At 29.9% G+C, this 26,649-nt stretch overlaps 1 protein-coding gene across 16 annotated transcripts in view; it reads left to right on the top strand.

Annotated features, from left to right (window-relative positions):
* LOC107450274 (phosphatase and actin regulator 2) overlaps positions 1-26,649 on the top strand; it is a 189,959-nt gene that overhangs the window by 77,854 nt on the left and 85,456 nt on the right. For 4 of the 16 annotated variants that reach the window (XM_071180088.2, XM_043041564.3, XM_071180085.2 and 1 more), the window contains exons 1-3: positions 1,718-1,962; positions 12,130-12,230; positions 15,513-15,566. In XM_071180088.2, the coding sequence (XP_071036189.2) occupies positions 12,215-12,230; positions 15,513-15,566 (70 nt within the window). In that variant the 5' untranslated portion in view covers positions 1,718-1,962; positions 12,130-12,214. Of the gene's footprint in view, positions 1-1,717; positions 1,963-12,129; positions 12,231-15,512; positions 15,567-20,072; positions 20,399-26,649 lie in introns of those variants that run through there. The other 12 variants (XM_071180094.2, XM_043041571.3, XM_043041563.3 and 9 more) reach the window with 8 other exon arrangements.

Raw genomic sequence — 26,649 nt, 5'->3', positions numbered from 1 at the left:
AAGGCCGGTACCGCGCATCCTTTGGTCTCTTTGTAATCTGATCAAAATGGACCACTCACTGACTACTGCCAGGAATGCTCAACTTCGGTGATCTACTGGGAATCGAGTCTTAAGATCTGTATTTTAAGAGCCGTGATCTTAATGTGGGATTGCATAAACTTTGCTGTTCCGCAGTGGATTGATCGTTAAGACACGGTTCCCAGCAGATCACCAAAGTCAAGCATCACTGGCTACGATCAGTGTGCGGGTGGGTGCCCACTTAGATTAGTCTGCGTAAGGACCGAGGGTGTGGGGTATTGGTCCTCGTTAAACTGTTCTACTGTTAAGTGCTCGACTTCGCGTGCAGGTCGATTCAAACCCGCTACCGTCAGGCGTCAGAGCGTTTGACGGAAAGTTCGGAAAGAATTAAAATCGATAAAGGAAAAATTTTATTTGACTACAAAATTTCATGCCACTTGATGCCATTTCTCAGAGTGCCGTTGTAACACACTTGTTACAAGTAGTACGGTTTTCTTGCCGGGAGTGATTGGGATGAAGTAACCTTTCTTTGTGTAAATAATGTTTTCCATTTAAAGGAAGACCATAACTACAAGATTTATAAAATTAGATATTTACATTTGCAACCACAAAGCTCGAATGCGCCATCTGAGAAGAGCACCGGTCCCGTGTCTTGACCCTTCCTCCTCTTCTTAGTTGTATAAGAATGTACTACGATATTTTTTTCTTTTTTTAATATTTTTCGTATTTAAATGTTAAAACTATTTTTTTTTTAACTTTCACGACGTCTTTTTTAGAACTATGTTCAATATAGCTTTCAGTTCTAAATAGTTTCCCTACTTAAAAGTTATTAATCTTCTACTTAAAAATCAAGAGAGAAGCTAACGTACTTTCTTTTCCTATGACTCTCCACACGCTTTCGAACACCAATTAACACACTGCAGCCTTATCGATGCAGAGCGCAAGAGTGAAACTGTTAAAAAAGCAGGCCAGAAATCTCTAAGCTAATTTTGTCTAACTAATTTTACTTGCATCCAAAAGCCCAAATTTGCATTACCAAATCACCTTATTGGCGATCGAAATGGGCTGTAGGTGGCGTAGAGCAAAACTCTTTACCTACGGCAACACTTCATATGCTGTCACCATTAGCATGTGGAGAGCCATAGGAGGAGGAACAGCGGACGTTTCTGTCTTGATTTTTGCCTAGATTAAAATCCTAAGTTGGGAAACTATATGGAACTGAAAACTACATTAAACATAGTTCTAAAGGAAAACATCATGGGAATTAAAAAAATTGTTTTTAACAATTAAATATGAAAAATATTAAGAAGAGGAGACACGTCGTAGTGCATTCTTCTGCAACTGAAAAGAGAAGGAGAGGGAAAGAGAGAGGTTCAAGACATGGAACCGGTCTTCTCCCCAGATGGCGTATTCGAGAGTTGCGATCGACATTTCAACTGCTGTTCAAGAGTGTCGCAGTAACGAAATTCTTCTTTGGTTGGTTAAATGAATAGATATGAGTTATTACTTGATTTTGTGATTTGTATGAATTTTGAAGTTTAAATCTGAATTGCTGTAAGTTTAAATTTATTTATGGAATAGTTCTTTCTGTTAAAGAAATAAGGTAGAGAAACGAAGATAGTTTTCATGTTTATGTGGAAAATTATGGCATCAAGTTTTCTATAACTCGATTACTTTATTAAACTTTTTTTTGGCAACTGTTTACATTGTTATGGCTGCCGTCGGAAGTTAATTTTATTATTTTAACGGTTGTTTTAACAGTGGACATCAAAATCAGATAGTATGTGCTGACATTTTTTTCTGATTTCATCAAGAAAACAAATCAAACTTTATCATATAGATAAAAACTTTATCGTGCTAAGTGTAAACTATTTTTTAACTTAATTTTTATGAATTGTGAGGTGAGAAAATGATTTATAACCTGATAATTTTAAATTTTTAATGGTAAGTTATGGAAATATTGTTGATGCACATTGTTCTTTTTGCAATTAAATATACTTTACACTATTTTTTATGTGTTTAACTTAAGATTCTTTGTTTATTTTTAATGTAAAGATTAATGAAGTTCATCCTTTAATGATGTCTTCAATAAGTATTTTAAGAAATCTAAAATTTATATGCATTTCCTTTTCTTTATTATTTCTATTAATTAAAATTTTTTTGAAAGTTTCTTAAATGAAGAGTTTTTTGATTAATCTTAAAATTACAGATTTTAATCATCAGATCATTCAGTCATTAATCATTTAATCTAATCATTCTTAATTAAAACTCATTATGTAAGATTTTTTTGTTGTTTATAAAAAATCTAGTATTGGATCCGCCATTTGGTAATTAGATTATATCACTTATTAACTTGTTTTGTTGATGCCAGTGTCAGGGCTTATAAGCAAATTCAGTGCATTAATTTTACCTCAATAACAGGCTAGTTTATTTATCTGTAATGTTTTGAAGCTGTTAAATAGGAATAATGTTATATAGGCCTAAAATTCGCAAAAATATTTTTTTTTTACTGTTATGTAACTTTTCTTTTTAATTGTAAGGATTTAAGCAAATTTTTTATCTTTTTTTAAATTAACATTAAAAAAAAATGGAATTCTCTGAAAGGGTGGATTCTTGACCCAAAGATTTATTTAACCTTCAGAAAGTTTCATAAATATATATAAGGTATATAAAAATATTCATTCTGCGGAGTGTCGCTCTAATTCCTGATAAAAAAAAAACAACTCTCAATTTTTACAATCAATCTCAGAGTTACCAGTTTCGGCATGGAGTAGGGAATTTTTAATATCCTGATGAAATATTTATTTACCAATGAAATATCAATTTAACCAATTATTGTTAATAATTCAATGTTTTTGAGACAATTGCTGGTCGTTGACATATTTGGTACAAATAGCTAATATTTTTATATAATTAATTTCTTTTTGTATTATTATAGGATTTTTGGTAATATTTCAGAGTTAAATTTATTCATTGTGAAAAATATATAGTAGGTTCAACAAACCTTAAAAAATATATAGTAAATTCAACAACGAAGTATTTTTTTGTACAATTTATATGTATTATCCATGGATTCCATATCTACTGTGATTGGATCTATATCTTTTCAATGAGTTGGCCCATAAAAAATAATTGTCACTGTTTTATCTCGTTTTATTCAATGAAAATTTCTTGCTCCTTTTTACATTCACTTTACTCTTTTGTCATTTTGGTGAATTTTCTTATAAAATGTTTTATTATCACATAATGTTTGCGTTTCAGAGCATCTACCCAAATTACAGTAGTATCTTGATTGATTGTTTCTCATGGGACTATTCATTGTAAATGACAGATGTAGGAAAACAAATGTAGATTAACTAAAGTATCAAATGAATTGAACATTGAACATAAAAATGAATACAGTGTATGAATGAGTACAGTAGTACTAAAAATTTTAATTGAAGGAATTATGTGCGTAATACAAAAATAATTACATTGCAGTAGGAAGGTAAACATAATTAATTTTGAAAAATGTTGGGGAAATTTTGTTCGCCCCCACTATTCTTTTATAATTGCAAATAATAAATTTTTGACATTTCTAACCGATTGCTGTACATTATCTGTAAGTTTGTGTGAATACTGAAAATTTCTCATTGTTTCAAAGGCATCGGGATATTCTGCAATAGTCATTACTGGCTATGGTTCTGTTTCGCTATATCACTTAGTACTTCTTCAGCTTCTGCAAACATTTCAAACGGATTTCATCAGACAATGCATGAACATCAAACCTAAAGTTTCATGTGTTTTCTCCTAACTGTAACAAATTCCCATTTACTTTAACAGTGTTTCAGCCGTTGATTTCTTCTGAAAACAAAATAGATTTAATTTTTTTTAAAAATGTTGGTAGAGTTTTTGATTGATAAGGCAAAAATAGCATTTGTAATGGGACTGTTAAAACAATAAGATATAAATAGGAAACAAAAGATGCAGGAATGAGGATGAAAGTCTGACTGTACTAGGTGGTAACTCTATTCCTGACGGTTTGCTTTCATATAATTTTTTTTTTGTTGCTTTATGTCTATAATTATCTTGTTTATTTAACTTTTTATTGGCCTTGAATGAATAATGAGAACATCATTGACCATTAATTATTCCAGTAACCAAAATTTATCCTAAATACAAAAGGCATTATTTTATGGTTTTCTGAAAATTATTTAAAATAATGTAAGAAAATTTAGTAACTAAATTAGTTAATAATTCTACCAAAAAATAAATAATAATAAAAAGTTAATAAAAAATGAACTAATTAAAATTTAATTTGTGTGTCAAAGATTTTTGTAAAAATGTGATATAATTAAAGTCAATGTTATTTTACAGGAATTTAGCTATCAGTTGAATTTTTTCCCCTCAAAACTAAATAAATAAATGCTGTCTTTAAAATAAGATAATTCAAAGTATCTTCATTTTTATTTGGTTGCTGAGTTTCACAAAGACTGTTGCCAGAAATTACTTTGGAAATTTGTTGAGCAATAATCCATCAGAGTAACTGTACACTGTATCCCTATTTGATAACCTGGGAAAAAATAGTTTTGCTATGAGAAGTTAGCTGCAGATCTAAATGCAACTTTCTAGGTATGGCTGCTCGAAAGCCAATTAGTTAGAATAGTCTGAGGAGTCATTTTTTTAAAGTTCGGATTTTTATGGAGGACCTCTATTTAGTAGCAGGAGTTTCTTGAAGGGTTAATGAAAAAGCTTAGTTTTTTTCGATAGTGACCCTTCTATTATAGCATTGAAATTCAGATTATTATTTTATTCTAAATTATAATTAACGTCATAAAATTGTAATTAAATGATCAATACAATTTTTAATTTTACTGTAAATCATTTTATCCATGCAATTTCCTATTAAAGTTTCTTCTGTCCTATTTATTATTGTGAGTACAACCAAGTAGAATTTAATATTATTTCATTAAACTGAGCTTATTGTATATTTCCAAAAATAAACTCATCCATGTGAGCCATCATAAGCCAAAATGTATGCTTTTTATTTGAAAATTTACTAAAAATTTGAAACTTGTATATAAGCTGGCATTAAAAAAAAAAGATTTAAGGCCTGCTATGCTTGGAAGTAAAAAATTTCTCTCTCTCTTGCATAATTTACTCTCTCTAATGGTTGCATAGTGGGTCCGTAAAAAAAAGCCTGGACCTTCCAAATTTTAGAAGATTTAAGAATGATAGTATATTTTTTTCAAATTGTCCTTTTTATGTGTTTATATTTAAGCATTCTATTTTCAACTATTATTTTGTTTTATGTGTGTGTTTTGTAATATTTGCTGATTATCGCTAATGGTCTACAAAAGGAGAAGTATTTATATTCGTGGTGTCCTAATGAGATTTTTCAAAGTTAATGAATCTGATTATCAGCCGATCACTCAACTTTTGTTTTCGAAAATCTTCCGAAAATTCTTGGTTTGTGTTTGGAAATATACAGTGCAGTCGAGTCTTAATAATTCTAGGTAGGTGTGATGAAATTATCAAAAAATTTTAATTTATCATCATTTTATTTAAGGACACATATTTCAAAACACACATTTCAAATTGCATGAGCTTTTTTTGCAACTAGATGCTTTTTTTAATTTGGTTTGTATGGATATCTGGATAGATGGCAAACCTTTGCTAAATGGAGTCTGTAATTTATTAATGTTGTGAGGTAATGAGGTTACTCTTACGTTTTAATAAAATATTGAGTTTGGGATATCAGTAAAAATTTACATTATAATTAAAAGTCTCAGTATCAGAAACGCTACACCATGATAGCGGGCTCTATAGATTATTTCAGTCTGAAGATTATTTATTACTTAAGTTTTATTTTTAAAAAGCGAGTAAATAAGAGAAAATTGCTGAGACATATTTTTGAGACAACTCTAAATTTATTTTTTATAAAAGTTATAAAGCTAAATTGAGAAAACATCACAAAGATTGTATGATTTTGTATTTTTCTTCATAATGTATGATTTTATGAACCTTGTAACTAAAATTTTTGCACCATGTTTGTTAGATAAGGCTGAATTTTTGAAATTATATTCTCTGTCTGAGTGCGTTGAGGTCGCAAACCAATTTGCTGCATTCACGTCACAAATTCTGCTGTTGGTTTTAGAACCATATTTAACTTTTTAAGATGCTTAATTTAATTGTTATGGAGTTCGAGGTATTTTAATGTAATTGCAGAGAAGATAACTCAATGGAGATCTGCTGGAAAAAAAGTCAGTTTTATATAGGGGGAGAACCTGCAATTTTGTCATGGCTGTGTCTCCAAATTTTTGTTTTCACCCTTGAATACTACTTTCATTTTTGCCTAACTTTGTAACTATGCTTTTACTCATTAATTTTTCTGTGTCTTATGTTATATGTTTTGCCAGTTAAAGATAAAATAAAGGACTTAAATAGTTGTCTCTATTTCCAAACATAAGAATTAAAAATTGATAATGATATGTAGCATATTTATCGAAATTTATTTTAAAAAAAGTAACATCTAAGTTGAAGGAAATAGAATTGTATAAGCAAAAGAGCACTTTCAGAGTTATAAGGTAAAATTTTATTCTCAGATTTCTGTTAAAATGAGAAGATTCTGATTTTTAGAGTTGCTGTCAAAAGTAACATTTAGGGTAATAGAAAGTGGAATTTTATTCATTTGTGTCAAAAGTTGCACTTAGGCCAGGGTTGGCCACTTCTAATTCGTTGAATCATCTACATTTTCACGACTATTTGTTCTGTGTACGCGTCACAATAGGTACAGTGATTAAGATATTGAGTTGTCATTATAAAATACTGGGTCTATTTCTGGTGATAGTTTATAACCTATTCATACCACTTCTGCTCGACGCTGATTTTATTGTCAATATTAGGACACAAAATATTTAAACTCTATGATTTCTTCAACTAAAAACTAGTTTAGAAGGGTTTTGCTTTATGTAGGTTTACAAAACTGTGTGTATAAAAGTAAAAAATATATTTAGTTATTTTGATATGTTACATGTTGATTGCTATTTTCTATGCCATAGAATGTTTAAAAAAAAAATGTATTTTTGTTTATGCTTCTTTTATTTACTCGTTCTCTACTATGTGGCAAAACTTTAGTTGAAAAATGTGAGCAATTTCATGATATTTTCATATCAGCAGTTACTGTGTACGGTATTTCTGAATTTGAAAAGATTTTTGCTGTATTAAAAAGCTAACTACACTACAAATAAGTAGGTATGGTAATATGCCTATAATAGATTAATAAATAACATGCAAGTTAGTCAAGACGTAAAGTTTTGAATTATATCTGCAATTTAGATTTTTTTTTTTATTAAAATTTGTTTATGTTAAATATATCATGTAATTTTGCTAACGCTTTCAATGTTGTAAACCACGAGATTTTTATTGAATCTATTACTGATTTTGCTCTTATTTCATCGAACTTTGACATTGAAATATTAACATTGTTTCTACCATTGTTTCTAATATTTTCTGGATAGAAGGTAGGCAGGGTAAATAAAATAAATAATAGGTAATAATTGAAAGCGATCAACTTTTATTACACTAGCGTTTTGGTAGGACAACGCCAACTATGACCCAGTGAGCCCCATATCTGACATACCTATTCTATAAAGATAATACAAATGCCCTTTTTTTTCTTCTTCCATTATTGCCTTCCTTTTGCTTGATTCATCTCTTTGACGTCAATTTTGTTTTTTTGTTGTTGCGGATATTAGATTCTTGAAATCGGAAATTTGATATCTGATATTATATATTTTTCATTGTTTGTTGAAGAGCAAACAAATGGGGTTTCTATATCTTTTCAACATAGCCAAACTGCTTGCTCTGCCTCAATTCTATTCTAACGCTGTGCTTATGACCAGCTGTTTACGTTTGTGACAGTTTTTAGTAGATTCTAGGCTAGGGCTTCCAAAGTTTAGCTAGGCTTAAAATTTGCGTAGTTTTTTGAAGTTTGAATCACTTAAAAACTAACTTAAGTAAAAGAAACGAAAGAAAGGATTAAAAAAAATAAATAAAAAAAAAAATAGGGAATAGTCAGCACGTGCAGAGCACTTTGGAATACCAGTTCAACGTTTCGAAATTGTTAAGAGCAAAGATTTTATTCTACTTTGAACTAAAATAAGAAATTAACTTTTTTAAATGCAGCGTAAATTATTGGTAGTTCAAAATTAAGCATAATTACAATTTCCCCCTCCTTAACAAATAGAAAAATCTGGCAAGTCTAGTTAAATTTTGCCGAAAATATCTGGTTTAGAAAAGAATTTTTTCGAAGTGTTTATTTTGGAGCACTCTTACGCACGGCTAAGAAGAATTGGAATTCTTCTTCTGTAGCTCTACTGCTTGTTGCAGGCCAAGGCTGTCTCCAAACGTTTCTTCTATCGGCAATCATCCGCTGCCCCAGTTCTTCAACGGTTAAACCCATTTTCGTCTAACATTTCCTCAACTGTATCAAGTCACCTGGTGGATAGTTTCGAATAATTTTGCGCAAAAAAAAAGTTTAAAAATAACACGAATGGAGTTAATGACTTTTTAGTTGTAAAGATAATAAAGACTCTCGTGAATTATTGTAAAAATGTTCATTAGCATTTTTTAATTCACGAGCTTCGCCTTCGAAAAAGATTCAAAATCTAAGAATGCAAATAAGAGTATAGAAATATTTTCAGGAAGGTTCATCTGTTTAATAAAATTTTAAATTTGTCTTAAGATTTGATTTGAATGTAATAAATTGCAAAAAGAAAAAAAAAGATATCTTTACTATAAATTTCAATACAAATTATTGCATAATGCGTTTTCGAAATTACCAACTTTTTAAAATTATATTGCATCTAACTGAGAAAATTCCGATTCAACTTTTTTATTATATTTAAAATCATTGCTTTAAATAGTTTTGAACTACCTTTTTTTTTTTTGGTTCATGGTATGCATTTTAAATAATTATTCAAAAGAATTTTTTTTATACCGAATTCCATTTTAAGAAATTATAGTGGACCTTGATTATTCGAAATCTCTCTCATCCGAATACTCGAATACCCTTGTTAACCTAAGTTAATTTCAAAGTTTTCATTTTCCGATTTTAATAATATGGTTAAATTATAATTCGCGAAACCTTCATAAAGAAGATTTCACTTTATATTTCGAGATTACGTAGAATTGGTCACTTTATGTGAGTAACAGGTAAACGCTTTGTTATAATGAAGTTGATAGCTATGGTTTTGCTGCAAAAGAAATTTAAAACCAGTACATTTTGTTCTTTGATTCGTTCTTGAGTTTAGTAGTTATGCATATATACTTATATAGTTATGTATGGCTTCCACAACATTATTATAGTGAAAATTTAAGATGAAAGTCTTATAAAGGAAAAAAAAATATTGCGTGGAGTCCCTCCGCCCGGAAGAAGTTAAACTTCGTAACCTGCGACGTTAATTGTAGAAGAATCAGCAGTTGTAAAAGGATCACTAATTCTATTCAACGACTCTTTTTCCTGCTCCGCTCGCTTCCGTGCTCTGTAATAACCGTAATATTGTGCATTTTTCCCTCGTGGACCTTTGGAACCAGTGGAAGTGCTTGTGGTTGCCTCATCGTCTCGCCATGGAGAATGTATTTGTATTAATAATGTATGTGAATGCGTCATAATGTAATTTCAAAAGAGAAAACCTAACAATCAATTGATATTCACAAGAGACGTACCTTGACATAACCTTAAATCCGTCGCATTGTCCGTGGGATTGTTTTCACTCATTTTTTACAATTGTTATCCACTAAATTTGAAAATAAAAAATACTATCCTATTAAATTGTATGTGTATCAAATCAAACTAAACAAACATTTATAAGAAAAACAATACTTTTATGACTTTTATTATTTTTATGCTAATGAGAACCAAAACAATATGGAAATGAATGAGGGAAAACTGGATCCTACCACGTGATTTCCCGGCCAATAAAAATGTAGCGTTAAACGTTTAACGCAACCTTGTTGGAAGTCGCATAAGAAGTATAACTTCAAAAGTGGCTGGGTGGCGCAGTTGGTTTGTCGTCGGCCTTCTGAGCCCAAGTCTGCGGGTTCGATCCCCGGCCCAGACACTGGATTTTCGGGATGCAGAAAATCCTCAGCGGCCATGTCGTATGCGGCATGTAAAAGATCCCTGGAGTGCCATATTGGCTCTTGGCATTTCCGGCAAAATTAAATTCCTAGTGCACTTTAGCATCCAAATAGAGTCTCGGTGCTGCCATCTAGTGTGGCAGAAACTAGACGTCCAAATTAACATGACCAACGGTATCTCACCCATTGTGGTGGTCCTGAAAGAGTGGATACCACCTCTGGAGAACGCACTAGGTCTGCTCATCTTCAAGACCGATTGTGCAGCTCATTGGAAATAAAAAAAAAGTATAACTTCAAAAAAAAAAAAAAAAAAAAAATCATTGAACTCGGCTAACAATTCAATTGCTGCTTGATTTATATGGTTTATTAAAAAGAAAAAAAAAGAAAGGAGTCGCTATTTGATATATCTTTATATAATATAAGAAGAGAGTGAAATGATAACACGTAACCAATCAGAGAAAACTTTGGGTTAGTAACGCACAAAACAGCCAAGCAAAATTGAGGACGCATGAGGATCATTTCCATATTATTTTGGTTGCCATCGGCATAAAACAAATAACAGTCGTTAAGGTATTGTTTTTCCATAAATATTTTTGTATCCGCAATTTTAAGTTATTTTCCTGTACTGCTATTATTGCGCTTTTAATTCAATTTTCGATTTAATATATCCCCCAATTTGGTAAGCGAAAATATTAAATTACGGTTGTAAACTCATCAAATTTGTTTGAACAGTATATTGTTATAACTATATATTGTTATAACAATATAATTGTTATTTTAAAAAAATATTACTTAGAAAAATTACTTCTGCTTACCAGTAGATCTAAATATTTATAATACTAACAGAAAATAATATTTGGACGTGAGAAGTAGAGGCACAAGCGTAAACAAACAGAATTTCTTTTAGTCATATATGTTTAGTGCATATATGTGCATGTATTATGTTCTTCCAAGAAACGACAATAATTGCGAAGCAATATTTGGGGTTGGTGAGCGGTAGCGAACAGGGAGCTTAGCTCCCTAGTAATATAATATTTTATACCTACTGTTTGGCAGAAAGGCATTCATTAAATGATCACTTTAAAAGTGATACGCTGTAAAGTACTAAAATTACTCAATTTTCAGAGTTTATTGATGAAAATTCATAAAAAAAAGCCATGTTACCATTATCTATAATAAAAAAATGTGCCTGGTACATTTACTTCTCATAGTCGAGGTCCTACTATTTATGCCAAAATTCCAAAAAAGACCTTTCGGAATCTTTAATCACCCGTTGATGGCTCAGGGAATAGTGCGTTCGCCTTCCAATCAGGTAAACCGGGTTCAAATCAGCAATGGCTGGTCGTTACGAATTCCGCATTCGGCTTGCTCTGACCACAGTGCTGACGTAAAAAATTCTCAGTGGTAGACGGATCATGGGTTAGAGTCCCCTTGTCGTCGGACTAACCGTGGGAAGTTTTCGTGGTTTTCCTCACCATGCAACGCAAATACGGGTTAGTTCCATCAAAAAGTCCTCCACGAAGGCAATATTCTCCCAATTCTTGATCCAGCAGTTTCCTTATCTTCTGTATTGGGTTCAAAATTACAAGGCTTCGGAGTTGAGCACGAGCATTAGTAGTCGTAAACCCAAAAAATTGGGTCGTCTGTTCATCAACGATTATAAAATAAAAATAAGAACGCATTATAACATAGCCTTTATCTCTCTAAACTAAAAGAAGAATATAGTTAATAATGCAAAATAATGTAATTGTAAATCTCGAAGGTTAAAAACAACCAAGCTGTTTCGGTATATTAAAACCGAACCAAGAACGATTATTAGTGTTAAAATGTAAGAAACATCAGTGTCTCTACACTGATGATGGTATTTGTTTATTGTACAGAAGTGTTTAGCTGGTTTCTAGTTTTTTTTTTTTTTTTGGTCTGTGTTTTTTAAGCCCCAAAACATTTTTTTAAAATCTTTATTACAGCATTTTTTTTTTTTTTTTTTAGAAAAATGGAAACGCCTTATATGATTAATAGCAATGCTGCTACCATTCTCATCACATAGCGATTGCATCTTTGAAGACTGGACTTCATGAAGAAATCTGAATGTAAGTTTACAACTGAGACACTTTAATACGCTATGCTTTATTTTTCAATTATTTATAGTTACGGTTGTCGTCAGTCAACGGGTAGGAATAGATGCAGAGAAAAATAGTTTTAATTACATTTCAGAATTAAAATACTGTAAATAAAGTTAATCACCTTTTTGTTCGGGCTATAAGTTGACTTTATAGGGGTAAACATTTCTCGTAAACAGTTAAATTCAATAGTAATGAATTATTCAATAAATTTAATCCTATTAATAGCTTTGCTAAAATTCGACTCAATTAAGTCGGAGTACCACAGCTGCAAAAATAAATATTTTTCAAAACAATAAAATAAATTAATAATGAGCCAATATAAATGATTTAAATACATGAATTGAATTAATCGATATTTAAATAAATTATCATGAAAATGTTTATTACTAGTTGAATTTCCAGTTTATTACTAGTTCCAAATTATATTTACAGTGATTCTTGATGTGGTAATCATTAGGCTAATTCAATGTAAGAAAATTCAAATACCCATTGCAAAAATTAAATTTATCTATTTTTGAACAAACTGTCATGAAAGCATTTCTGTTATTTTACAAATTGATTATGTGTATACATATTTTTTTCTAATTATATTTACTGTTATTTTTAATGTGGTCTGTAATTAAAAGGCGAAGATATGATTATTAAAACAAATTCACACTATAAAAATTAAATTGATCTATTCTGGAATAAAAAATTTTATCTACGCAATCGCATATTCCATTTACAATTTGCACTCATAGAAGCCTTTTCGAGCTTACACTACTTTTACAGAATTAAATAAATAGTAAAGGTATCGATTTTTTATTGCCTTTTTTTTTAATGTCTGAGCGGCGGCAATGTTCGGAATCTTATTATGAGTGCAACGTATCTGGAGTTGAGCCAGTGTTTTTGAAGTTTTAAAACATTCTGTTTTCGCTTTAAAACTGTGAATGCATGATAAAGAAGTTAGTATGTTTAATGAATGTATGTCTGGAAACATATCTTCTCTTAAGATGTGTTGTTGAGAATGAATGGGATGTCAGGTTTAGATATAAATATACTTGATTAAGCGATTTAAGCGAAATAAACAAAAATACTCGTTTGTTTCTTCAGTAACTGAATCAGTTTTTTTTTAAAATGTGTGTTTATCACGATAATGCTTATGTCTTATTGGGGTACATTTATATTTCAAAAATATTCTTTAAAATACATAAGTTGGAACTCATTAAACAATTAAGATCTAGGAGATTTATTTTCACATAGATGAATATATAAATAGTGTAGAAGGAGATACAACTTTTTAAAACAGTATTTTTCATACTTTCACGCTCGATAACTTCGCCGATTTTCATCCGATTTATTTAAAAATTTTTTTAGCATGTATGGAACTAACATTATTTATGTTGCATGTTCTTGAATATATTTTCTTTTCCTTTCTTTTTTTTCCTTCTTTCGTTCTTTTTTCTTTTCTTTTGTTGCGTTTTTGGTTTAGTAAATGTCAAACTTGGAGTTTTGGATCATATTTTGTTATCTTTTCTGCTATTAAAACTGTGTTTAATAGCAATAATTTACAAAAAAAAAAAAAAAAAAAAAAAAGCTGGGAGATTTATTTTCACGCGTTATGGAAGGAGGTAATTTCTCAAAAAACTATTTTTCATACTTGCGCGTTCGATAATTCGCCGATTTTCATCAGATTTATTCAAAAAATTTTCAGCATGTATGGAACTAACATAATTTCTCCTGCATGTACTTGAATATCATTTCTTTTCCTTCTTTCTTTTTTTTCCCGCTGTGTTTTTGGTTCAGTAAAAGTCGGAGTTTTGAATCATATTTTGTTGAGTTTGACGGGATTTTTTTTATTTTATTAAAACTGTATTAATAGTAATGTACTTTATTATGTAAATCGGATAGAAATTGCTGGCGCTATAGATTTGTCGTTTTCAGATGTCTCTCAAAATAAGTCTTAAATTATTCACTCTTAATTCATAGTTTATTTTAAAATTAGTTTATGGAAAAATAAATATAATTCATTTCTATCGTATTACCTATCTATTACGCGATCTCTAAATTCTCGATCTCTAAGTGTTTTTCTTTTGACAGTGGTACTCACTCGAGTTCATTTTATGCTGCCACACTCAAGTTGAGTACAAAATAAACATATATGTTTACTTTTAATCTATGTCTTTGTATAGTTTGTAAAATAATTGATATAGCAATAGCTATAAATATTATTAAATATGTAACTTACTCGTTTTTAATTTCGGTTCAGACAAGGCATTGAAAAGGAATTTGTTTTTTATATTTTATCTATTAAACTCATCTATTAATACCCATAATCTTATCTATTAATACCCATAATAATTCAGTAAAAATTGCTTATCAATAATGAAACATATTCTACATTGTAAGTTGCTTTAGTACACGTGTTGGTGTTAAATTAAGTGTTATTAAAACTGATCAGCGATGTGTTAAAATTAATAACGATGGATGATGCACACTTGCATCTACATCGTTTTTATTCCTTCTGTAGTGTTGCTTACTACATTTGTGCTTTTAACCTTTATACTGCTTAGATGACAATGTGTTAATATTTAGTTTATGTGTATTTAGTAATAAATTATAATATAGAACAAGAGTTCCTATTCTACGACCCATTATTGGGTCGCAGGAGTTCCATCTGAGTAAAATATTAAAAATAATAAAAATCTATTTAAAAAAAAACAAACTTATATTTATTTTTGTGTTAAACATTTAATAAATCAGAAAGATATGAATAAATTTTATTACATTATTTATCAACCCTGTTTATTATTCTAATTATTATTTAGTTTATCAACCAAACCCATTATTATTTAGTTTACTAACCCTATTAGTTTTATTTAGTTAATTAATCTTAATATTATTTGACTAGTATCTAATATTATTGGATACAAATCATTCTTATTACGACCCACGCTGTTTTATTTTATAGATAACCCTCATACTCAACCCCTTATTTTTTCTCATTAAAAAGAAAACTTATTTTTGTTTAATTTCAGTAATAATGAGTATTTAATGAATAATATAATTATTTCAGAATGTATCTTTAGGTCGCAAAGCCGTTAGTCTTTTGGGTTGTTGTTTAAAAAGGTTGGGAACTCCTGATATAATATTATAATCAATTACTTTAAATATATTATGAAGAATTACTGATTCATATTAGTGTATACTAGTACTGAATTACTATATTATATATTACACATGACTGCAAAACGAAAAAAATAATTGTAGGTGCGGCCCATAAGACCACTTCTCTACCAGATTTTGGCTCTTACAGAAATTTTAGTGAGTACCACTAGTCTATGATCTTGAGCATGTTTTTCTTCTTTTTTTTTCTTCTCTCTTTCCAATTTATTATTTTGTTCTTCCTTTTCCCCTCCCCCACTAAACCTTAAAAATGTGTGAAGTAAATAGTGTCAACCAGGGGCTATTATAAAACTCTCAAATTGATCGGGCTTATGTGAAATGCACCGACATATTGCCATTTTTAAGTAATTAAATGTGATGTTCCAAAATTATAACAAATGAAATAATTTATTCTAAACAATTTAGTTTTACTTCAAAAAATTTGTCCTAAAGCTTTATTTTAGCTGTTCCCAACCTATTTATTTGCGCGAACCTTCAATTTTGTAGAAATAATAATAACAAAAAACTTCGAGCAGAATTGTTGAGCCTCACCCTTAGTTTAAGAACCGCAGTTAGGACGGTTTCTGGCGTTTAGGACGCAGTAATACAGTGTATCACATTAATATGAGACACAGTTTTGTCATTTATTTCTGAGACATATTTCTGGTTGCTTAAAATCATTTTAATATAATAATACTATTACTTGATTTAAATCATTCAAAAGTCATAATGAGCTGTAATTTTTTGTTTCATAATAGCCCTGATTGACCTTATTTATTATTGTCGTAAAATTAATTATAAAATGGTTGATTTTCTTTTTTCTTCCCTTAAATGTTTTGGTTATAAATAATTATTTAACAGGATGATGTCACAGAATTGAGAAATCTGGAAATTCATCCTTTTTGGGAGGGGCGAAACTCTCAAGTGGGCGATTTCCTTTACAAATGTTTGCGAAATCAAGAAAAATGCTATTTTTTGTTTTTGTTTAACATGCTTACAAATAATTTGAGTTATTGCATTAACTGTTTAAACCGTTAAACATAATTGTCACACATCGTTGGGAATTTACTATGCTTAAAACTCAAAGATTAGAATATCTAAGATTGAAATTCAATATTAAATTCTAAGATTGGAATTAAGTATTGCATGTTTTTGTTTATACGGTTTTTTGCTTTGGCTTTAAATCAGTGCACTTTTTTTCTTTCCAAATTACTTGCCGTAGAAAAATTATTAGTTGCAATACACTAAAATTTTCGCTAGTTTTACTTATCAATACATCTGCTATAATTTTGTCGTTTTTTTCTTCGAATGTATAGAGAATATTCGGAATATTTATCAGTATATTTCCGAACATACTTGCAAAATATTTAAAATAGAACATAAAGATCAGTTAATAAACATTTTAAGAAATGCTTACTCTATATTTTGTGATATGCCTGTTAAATGCCTCTTGGCTGATTCATTTGTTGACGCTTGTTTAAAGGTGTCGCAGTTGTTGCACAATGTGTCTAAATTTATGACACTTATAAAATATTTCCCAGCTTTCTCATCTCATCCTGACTCTCTTTATTTTAGTTATTGTGCTGAGCTATCTAATTTGGTGTTTGTTCTACTTTTTTGTTTACTTATTTTCGCACTTGATGCCGACAAAGAACAACCATTCAAAATTATTATTGTAACTTTGCATTGTTGTTATTGTAGCTTGTTACATATTTTACTGCAATATTGTCTTATTTTTCTTCTCTATGTATTACTTTCGTGTTAATTTTTGCTGCTTTTTTGTTGTTGTTGCTTTGAACGAAAATCAGTAGGACAGTGGTATAGGTGTGGATATGAGAATCATTTAGATTCGGTGAGTAAAGTCCTTAGATTCGGTGAGTAACGTCCATTACCAGCAGCAGTTCGGGAAGCCATAGATTTCGCTTTTTTCAATTTCAGTCCATTAGATTCAGGGGTCTGTTTAGAAGAAATTTGGATCCGTTAACGGACCCTTCATAAATATCTTTTCATAAAAGCGGACCCTTCACAAAATATCTTTTCTTAAAAACGGACCCTTCACAAAATATTTTAACTTAAAAACGGACCCTTAACAAACTAATTTATCTATTATTCGGACCCTTCACAAATTTGTTTATCTTCATTATTGTTTTGTTAATCGAATAAACCCTTCCCAGGAAGGGGGGGAGAAGGACAGATGTCAACGAACTAAATTTTGTCTCCGACAGAAGCTTCTTCCTTTATTAATCCGAAATGAATATTCTGCGTTCAGCAGTATAGGCTAAATACCAAATATTTGTATGTTACATCTCTAATTTAGTAGCTGTATTTGATGTTTATTTTTTAAAATGTAATTTTTTTAATTATAATTTTACAGTGTTGAGCATAATCTTGTATGTCTTTACAATTTAAAAACTCCTTGAAAAATATTTTTTTTCAATAACGGACCCTATTTGCACAAATTTACAAAAGCGGACCCTGGTTGAAAGAATGTGACTTAACGTTTATTTTATATTCACAAATTACGAGTAATTTTTTTCACAATTTTACAAAAACGGACCTTTCACAAAATGTCTGGACAGACCCCTGAGATTGTTAGAACAGCGGTACCCATTTTTTTCTGGCTATAGAACCCTAAGTGATCAAACTTCATTTGGCTGAACCCCCGGCATTGTAAGAAAAAGTTCATTAGAAGCTGTGATCATACTAACCACAAAAAAAAGGCATGTTATTTTAAAGCTGTTGAATGTGTTCAGTGAAATATTTAATATTATGAATTTTTTCTTGGTGCATGCATATTCTGAAAATGAATAAAATAAGTTGAAATATGGTTTTTAAAAAATAACTTACGATGAGAATAGTTATTAGAAAAATGCAATTTTTTATTCTTGAACTTAGTTATTTTGTTTTAAATTGAAAAGCTCTATGAGAAATGTTACTAAAATTTTTATAAAGGCATATTCTTTTCAATACTTTGATCAATATATAGTTATTGAAAAAAATATATATTTTAAATTTTGAAACTTTTTTTCCATTTGTATTTTACATTAAAATCATATAAACTAGCCAAATATTAAATACATTATGGATTATTGATTGGATATAAATATTAATAGTTGAATATATCCTTACTCTCGGAACCCCTGCGATCCTTTCGCAGAACCTTAAGGTTCCGCGGAACACCTTTTGGGAACCGCTGTGTTAGAGGACCGAATTATCATTGGACCGGAGATGATTAAAGGAAAAAAAAAATAAATAAAAAACTTGGCATATGTCTTCGCGGAAGAAACCCTAATTTTTATAGTTGAAATTTTTCGTGCGAAGGAAAAATAAAATATATAATCAAAATTCATATTATAGAAATAAAAGTTCGAAGGAATATCATTATGTGAGAATAAGGTTATTAATCCTGCTTGCAGTGGCTAGAAAACTAAAACTTGTTTTTCGTATTTTTATAATGCCCAGATTTCTAGTAGAAATTTAAAAAAATCTTAAATAGTAGAACAGTGGTCTCAATTTTGGACCTTTAACTTCTTATAACGCTCATATGACTATTAATTATGTTTGTAGTGGTAAGGAAATGATTGATATGTTGTCATAACCACTTATATTGTCATAACCAATGAGTTTCAGAACAGAATAACCTCTCTAATAACCTCTCTAATTTTTAATGGTTTGGTTTAAATTTCTGCTTGATTGGGAACTTGTATCTACTATCTGGCACAGAGCTCCAGTTGAAACTCTAGTAGTGTTCTTAAGTTGAAAAGTGGTCGAAATTTTAATTTCGCAATTCCAGCGAGTTAAAATAAAAACACAAAAGTTAAATAGTTTTGTGACCCTTTGGTTACATTGGTTGAGCAGAAAATAATTCTGATTTAGGATGATTATTTGAGTGGGGATAAATAATAATACGCAGGACATAAATTGTGCAAAGATGGATAAATCATATAATTTATGTTAGTCCGCAAAATTACTGAATTTCTAGTTGAAAAAAAGTTATTTTTTTCCTGGCAAATTGTCTTTATTTACCACATTAACTTGTCTTTACTGATTTTTTTCCTTTGTTCAATTTCTCTGTGTTGCCTAATTCAGTAGTCTGTGGAAGAGCTGTGTACTGTTACAGCACAATTTAACTAAGACAAGGCTTGAAGGAATATTCAACTACTGGACTGTCTTCAATTCACTTTAATATATTTCATTTTAATAATTGCTGTGGTGTAAATAAGGTAATGCAGTTAGAATCTTTAATAATAGAAAAACAGGAAAGAATTTTTTTAAAAATAATTTTTTAAGTTTTTTTTTCTGTTTTATTTAATTCGCAATCTTTCCGCATAATTTAGAAACAAGAGTGTTTATCATTTTTGCATAATTTTAAAAATTTCGCATAATTTATTGAGACTTAATAGTATATGATTAATTTAAAATATGATTTAGGGTTAAACTATGCATTGCGTTGCCAATTTGAATAAGAAAGTAATGTGGGGAAAACTTTGAAATGATATTATAATTATTATTACTATTATTATTCCTTATAATTTATTTTGTTGTACTAAGTATTCATCACATGTAATAACGATCGATTTATTGAATAATAAAGAAACTGACATTAAAAATTCATCGGATTCCATATCAGCAAGATGACATTTGTTCGATTTCAACTGTCTTGTTGGCACAAGTTTTGGCGTTGAAACGTGAAGAAACTTTTTAGTAGGCGGTAACCCTAACCGTTAGTTTCGAAGTCGAGGGGTATCCGCCGGCGGTATTATCGTGAGAAAAATGAAGGAATTATGGCTAAGTGCCGATCGGCGTGGCTCGTAGGGATGTTTATTCATTCATTCAGAAGCTTATCGAAAAATCAAGTGATTTGCTGCTTTCTCATGCATGCCATTATTGCAGTGAGGTGTTTATAGAAAGATTCGTAATTCCTTTGAGAGAGATGAGAGAAAAGGCATGGATACTTGTTAGGAAGAAAAGTGGGAAAAATGAGCCGAAAGGTAAAGAAATAATTCAACATTTCCTACTTTCATAAATCAGATTCACTAGTTGGGTTATTTACTCTGTGTTTTTTTTATTTAATTTCTTCTTTTCTTTTAATGAATAAAAAAAAATATGCAAGCGATATTTGCATACTGGATTAAACTTAGAGTTCTAATATCGCTTTCACAGATTTACAGATGAAATAGATTTATTTGTTGGGCCATTTAGTGTGTTTTTCGTCTTCCATTTATTCTTTTCTTTTAATGAATAAAAAATGTATGCGGTATTTGTATCCTGGATGACACTTTTAAATCTAATATTGTTTTCAGAGATTTACAAATTAAATAGATTTATTTGTTGGGTCACTTTTTGTGTGTGTTTTCTACTTCATTTCTTTTTTTTTATTATTGAATAAAAACTGCAAGCGATATTTGCATCCTGGTCTCTTTCACAAATTTACAGATTAAATAGATTCATTTGTTGTGTCATTTGGTGTGTGTATTTCGAGTATTTCTTTTTTCTTCTTCTTTTAACGAATAAAGAAAAATCCTAAATCTTTACATCCCGAATAAAATGTTGAATTCTAATATCGCTTTCACACTATAAAAAATTCAACAAAATAATCTTGCTTCACTTAAAGTGCAAGCGATATTTCTTTCTCAAAAAAATTTATTAATTCAAATTTTGAACCCTTCTTAAATTTTTTTTGTATTAAATTTTAAATTATGTACTGCAGGGGTGTCAAACTCAAAAGCTAACTTGGGCCGAATAAACAATGCTTTACTTCAGGTGGGCCAAAAAAAAAAAAAAAAAAATAGTGTTCATAGAAACAAATATTTTTATTTTGAATAGTACATTGTAATAAACATATATAAAGTAAAATTATTGTTTGATATTTGACATCTCTTCTCTGCTATTATCTTTCCTATTTCGGGAGAAATTTTATTTGCCGAGACTACTTTCAAAGTTGACCCAACGTGAGCGTTATTAATACGGTTTCGGACAGGAGATTTATTTCTATTCATAACAGAAAATAATTGCTCGCACTGATAAGTACTTCCAAACATGGAAATAATTTCATATGTGAATTTTCGAGTATTTTCAAACCTAGCAGGTAAATGTTTACAAAATTCAGGCACACTCACTTCAATGAATTTTGCCTTCAAATTTGAGTCGCACTGAATCTCAATCACTTCCATTTGCATATTACTGGGTACTGAGCCTATATTTATTGAGAAAATCGAAGAAAACAAACAAAATTTGTCTTCCACAGAATTAAAATCTTTAAACCTCGTTTCAAATTCTGTTCTAAGATTTGAAATTTTTTTCTGCGTATTTTTGATACGATGCAGTATCTCTGGAATGGCAGGTGCCGCAAGCCAATTAGAATTTTACATTTTCGCGATTACAATTTAAAATGATCCATATAGTTTATAAATAAAGTATATTATAATTTTATATGCTAGTTTCCTTTCTAATTAACATTTCTATTTTATTTTTACATTGCGTCGAATATATTGATTGGGCCGCAAAACTGTTCATCTCGGGCCGCTAGTTTGACACCCCTGATGTACAGAGCCAGCAATTTTTACTTCATTTATTGCTACAAAACCTCAGAGCTATATACTTTAAATTTTAAATTATTTTTTTTGTTGCAAAAATAGTTTTAACATTTTAAAATACATGATGTCCACCCTTATTGACATATCTAAGATTTCTCTTATTTTAGTTTATTTTTTTTAATAATGAATTAAAATGCATTAGAATTTATTTTAAGTTTTTAATAAGTCAAGTTTCAATATTTTTTGTTCATTAATTTTTGTTTTTAATATTATTTCGCTGTAATGTTTAGTGCTTGATTTGTCCGATGCTCTTTTTGTTTGCATGGATATATAGTGTTTGGACAATGGATTGAATTGAATGCATGCGCCTCTACCATGTTTACTTATCCTTGGTGCATTCATCTCTGGGTAAAGAACATTCTGTATCTCTTTTATCTGTTTTCGTGTGGGTGTCCTTATCATTATTGTTTTCATTATTCATTATCTATATTAACCTTATTTCCAAGGAATATTTTTTTTTACCGAAAGCTTTAAAATGTTGGTGTAGGTGTTGAACTTTTCATTCACTATACTTAGATGATGGGGATATGAAAAATAATTTTTTTCAGATTATATCTATTCATTGACGTAAAAAATCATATAAACTGATGTGACTTCTGTATTTTCATGATCCTGCTAGAATCATTTAAGAGAATTCTGGATCCATTAACATATCATTAATTTTATTTATTTTAATTTTTACTAGCTCATGACAATTTGAAAAGACTCATTTTTTTTTTTATGTATCTTCATAAACTGTTTATGTTTGCTAGCATCATTTTAGACTCTTCGCAAAATATTTATCTTAAAAATGAATCCATTTATTGAAAGACATGGTCTCTGTGTTTTTTCCCTCAATAAAATAAGATCCTGACAAAAAAAGACTTTATTCTACGGTAATTCTATATTTTTAAACTTAGGAATAGATTTTTCAAGTCTCAAAAACAAGACCTTTTATGAAAAAGTTTAACAGACCGCTGGTCTTTGAGATTTTTCACGATCCAATCAGTAATTCACCTTTTTTTATTTTACAACTAAGCAGAGCTGGCAAGGTTTTATTGGATAATATGTTAACAGGGTGCGTAGCGTTTTTCAAAAGTGCTTAAAGGTGCTTATTTTCGATTTTCGTTTTTTAAAAGCCCTTAAAGGTTCTTTTTTCATTGGGTGTTTTTAAAAAGTACTTAATTTTCCTTTTTCTAAAATGAGATTTTTCCTTTACCTTGTTGATTTTCGCTACGAATTATGCAGAAAGACACTGTTCACATTGTTTAATTCAACGTTTTCACAATTAATTCAACCCCAATCTATTTCGGCGCATCGTCAGTCCGTAGCGTATGAAAACGGCATTCGATTTTACATGATTCAAAAATTTTGACAACTGTCAATAACAATGTCAAAAGTTTTTTTTTTTTTTTGACATGATGATTAAAACCAGATAAAACCGTCAATTGTCAAAAACTTTCCAATTCTACCTAATTATGATATTTTTTGAAGTGGTTAAAAGTATTATTTGAGTGCTTAAAAGGTGCTTATTTTTTTGTTGAATAATTTGGCTACGCACCCTGGTTAATAATTAGTAATAAGTTTTATTTATAAATTAGGGTTCCACTAAAAGAAGGGTGATTGATCATTTAAGGCTTCAGCGGCGAAAATTGTGGATTGAGTTGGGGAAACACTAAAGAAATGCCTTTGGAAACCTTTACCTGGAAAACGCAAGTTGGGGGAATTTAAACGAAACAATCGGGGTATTGTGACATATATAGTTTGTCTACGGTAAGAACTCCCTTCGCCTCAAAGTCTTAGGCCTTTTGCTGCTATGGAAACACGAATAGCGCATTGCAGGGGGGCACTTCACTTTTGGGCAAACACAATAGACCGAAGTAAAAGAAGAATACCTTTTCTTGCTAATACCTGCCCTAAACAATGACCCCGTACTGCTACTTAAAATAGTCCAGACCGCTACGGGTCCAGACGGATGGCTAGGGGAGTTCTTACTTTAGACAAATGGCTACAAGTTACATAACCTGATTGTTTCGTTATAATTCACCACAGGGTTTCTATTTCGGTAAAATCTTTTAGCACAATATTTTAGATATCAAAATCAAGTTGTTGTTTGTGTGCCCTTTGAACTTGTTATACATTATAACTATTACTATTAATATTACAAAATTTGCATTATTAAATTTTATGTTGAGATTTTATTGGAAGAAATTGGAAGAATTATGAAATGTAATGAATGTATTATTAAAGAAAGTTCATAAAATCATTGCTGTTAACTTGAATGCAACATCATCTTTCTCGATTAAACAAATTGTTGCCCTTTTGAAATCTATTTCAGATACAAGTGAGATTGAGAACTTGTTTAAATATCACTTGATAATTGTCAGACAGTTAAGCTGTTCTCAGAGTTGCTGAACACAATTATGAAATAGTTAATTAGATTTTTACGCAGTGATGAAATAGTTAACTTGATTTTTACACAGCTATGAAATAGTTTTTCTAGATTTTTCCATGCACAATTTATATACATTAGTTTTTATTTATTTATTTTTTTTTATTGAAGGAAATGATGTACCGTATTTGTTAGTCGAAATTCATAGTAAGATATTGCTACTCATATTTAGTGCTAAAAAAGAAAGAATATCCATATTTTTTGGGGGTGGGGGCGTTTATTCCATTCTTTAAATTCCTAAATTTAATTAACAAATTAGTTCATTTTTCTGTCCGACATGTGAAACTGTGAAACTAATTTGGTTAAACGTTGCTTAAAATTACGACCTGATTTCAATGTTTCTTTTTGATGAATTTTGTTCATTCGCATGTTAAAAATGAAAGAAAGGAAACAAAAGAAACTAATACATTAATTCAAACAATAAATATTCTGTAATGTGATACAAAAAAAAGTTCAAGATCGCTGCTTTGTATTAATGATACGAATAATGGTATCAAATATTGTAAATGCTTTTAACCTACATCCAATTTTATTTAACATCCGGCAAGCGCGCAGTCATTAGAATGGCTAATTTTTATGGTGTCCCCTTTTTTTTCCAAAAATTCTTGGCACTTTAAACATACGTTAATTAAGCTAATTGTTAATAGTTATTTATTCGATACAGTGCCATATTTTTGAGTAATTTAAAACTGCGGGATGTAAATGATTTTGTTAAGTGGTTGGTATCTCACAAACTGCATCCTGATGTGTTAACTTTAAAGAAAAGAAATTTTCTCCCATTTGCCTAATGGTTTCGTGTATTACAAGATGAGTTAGTTTAATGGGAATTTCTGCTTCAATTGACTATAAACAAGAAAGAAAAATTTGTGAGCTTTGAAGAAAAAAATGAAACGTTAAATTGAGTTCTTCCTCTCAAGGAAGTGCTTTTATGTTGTTAACCCTTCTTTTTTTCTTTTTTGTCTTTCCTTCACTTTGTTTCCTTCAAAAAATGTTTGAGAGGTCTCTAAAATTTGAAATCTATTTATCTTTATTGTTATTTAAAATCGGAGAGCGATAGGAATGTTATTATTATTATTATTTTTTGTAGAAAGGTATTGTTTTGTCTGTGTTTTCAAGTGATTTAATAGTTTGTTGTGTGATTGATTATGCAGGGTGTTATATTTTGTACGATTCCAAGTCTACGTGTACGTTGCATTGTTGTATTTTACATAAAGAGGAAAATATACTCGTAAAGAAGAATCTGGAGTTAAATTTTTTTTAGACTAGAGGTTATTCTAGATTGTAAAGGTTACCTGTTAGGTAAGGCTTACTTCCGTAAGAAGGAAAAGGGTGGCACAAAAGACTTCGCTTTGAATTTCAAAAATTTGAAACTTTTTTTGTAAAAAATATTTTGACTTCTTGTTTTTTGTTATGTAATTCGAGAAATAACTTACTGAAAGTGTTGAGTATATTTCTAACTTTTCATACTTTGATAAAATTTAAGTGCTCATTTAATGATTCACATGTTAGCCTTTTAGAAACATTTGTACTAAACCTTATGTATAGTAGTATAGTTAAACGATAGAAAGGGGCAAATTTTTCTTCCCTTTCTAGTTGTTTTCCCGGAGAATATGATTCTTTCCCCTATATAAAATCCCTCTCTATATATCTCCCCCTTCCCTCTCAAATTGACCCACCCTTGCCCTCAGGTGCACATCATTAATCATCTTTTGGGTCAAAAATCGCCCCAAGTAGTTTTGGGTATAAGGTACACTTTGGTATATATAAGGCAAAGAATATAGGGTACCCTTTTGATACAAGGTCTTATCTCTCTATTCTAAAAAAAAGTTTTTGCAGTTAATTTTGTCCCCTGAAAAACTTTTTAACTACGTGATGAAAATCTAAGATTAAGGAATCAATTCATTCAGAATCTTTCAGGGAAGACATTTAGGGCATTCAAATCTTTTACATAATTTTAAATTTTTATTTATTTTAGTTTTAAAGCATGATTTTGCAGTTAATAATGAAGAATAACCGCCGTTCACAACAGCCAATCACATGTCTGAAAACGGCAAGCTTAAAAAAGCGATTTACAAGTCTGAATTTTCTTTTTCAGAGATGCAACCAATCACAAAATAGTTAGAATTTCATTCTTCAGTTTTACAACATCTCAACTTATTTCGTATTGATATATTGATTAATCTGATTATTTGTTTTCTAAAACGTTAATTCGTAA

Source organism: Parasteatoda tepidariorum, chromosome 1 (genome assembly GCF_982258835.1).
Source record: "Parasteatoda tepidariorum strain Cologne lab strain chromosome 1, Ptep-v5.0, whole genome shotgun sequence".
Taxonomy (NCBI): domain Eukaryota; kingdom Metazoa; phylum Arthropoda; class Arachnida; order Araneae; family Theridiidae; genus Parasteatoda; species Parasteatoda tepidariorum.
Note: the sequence above shows the minus strand (reverse complement) of the source record. Positions and strands in the feature narration are given on the sequence as shown.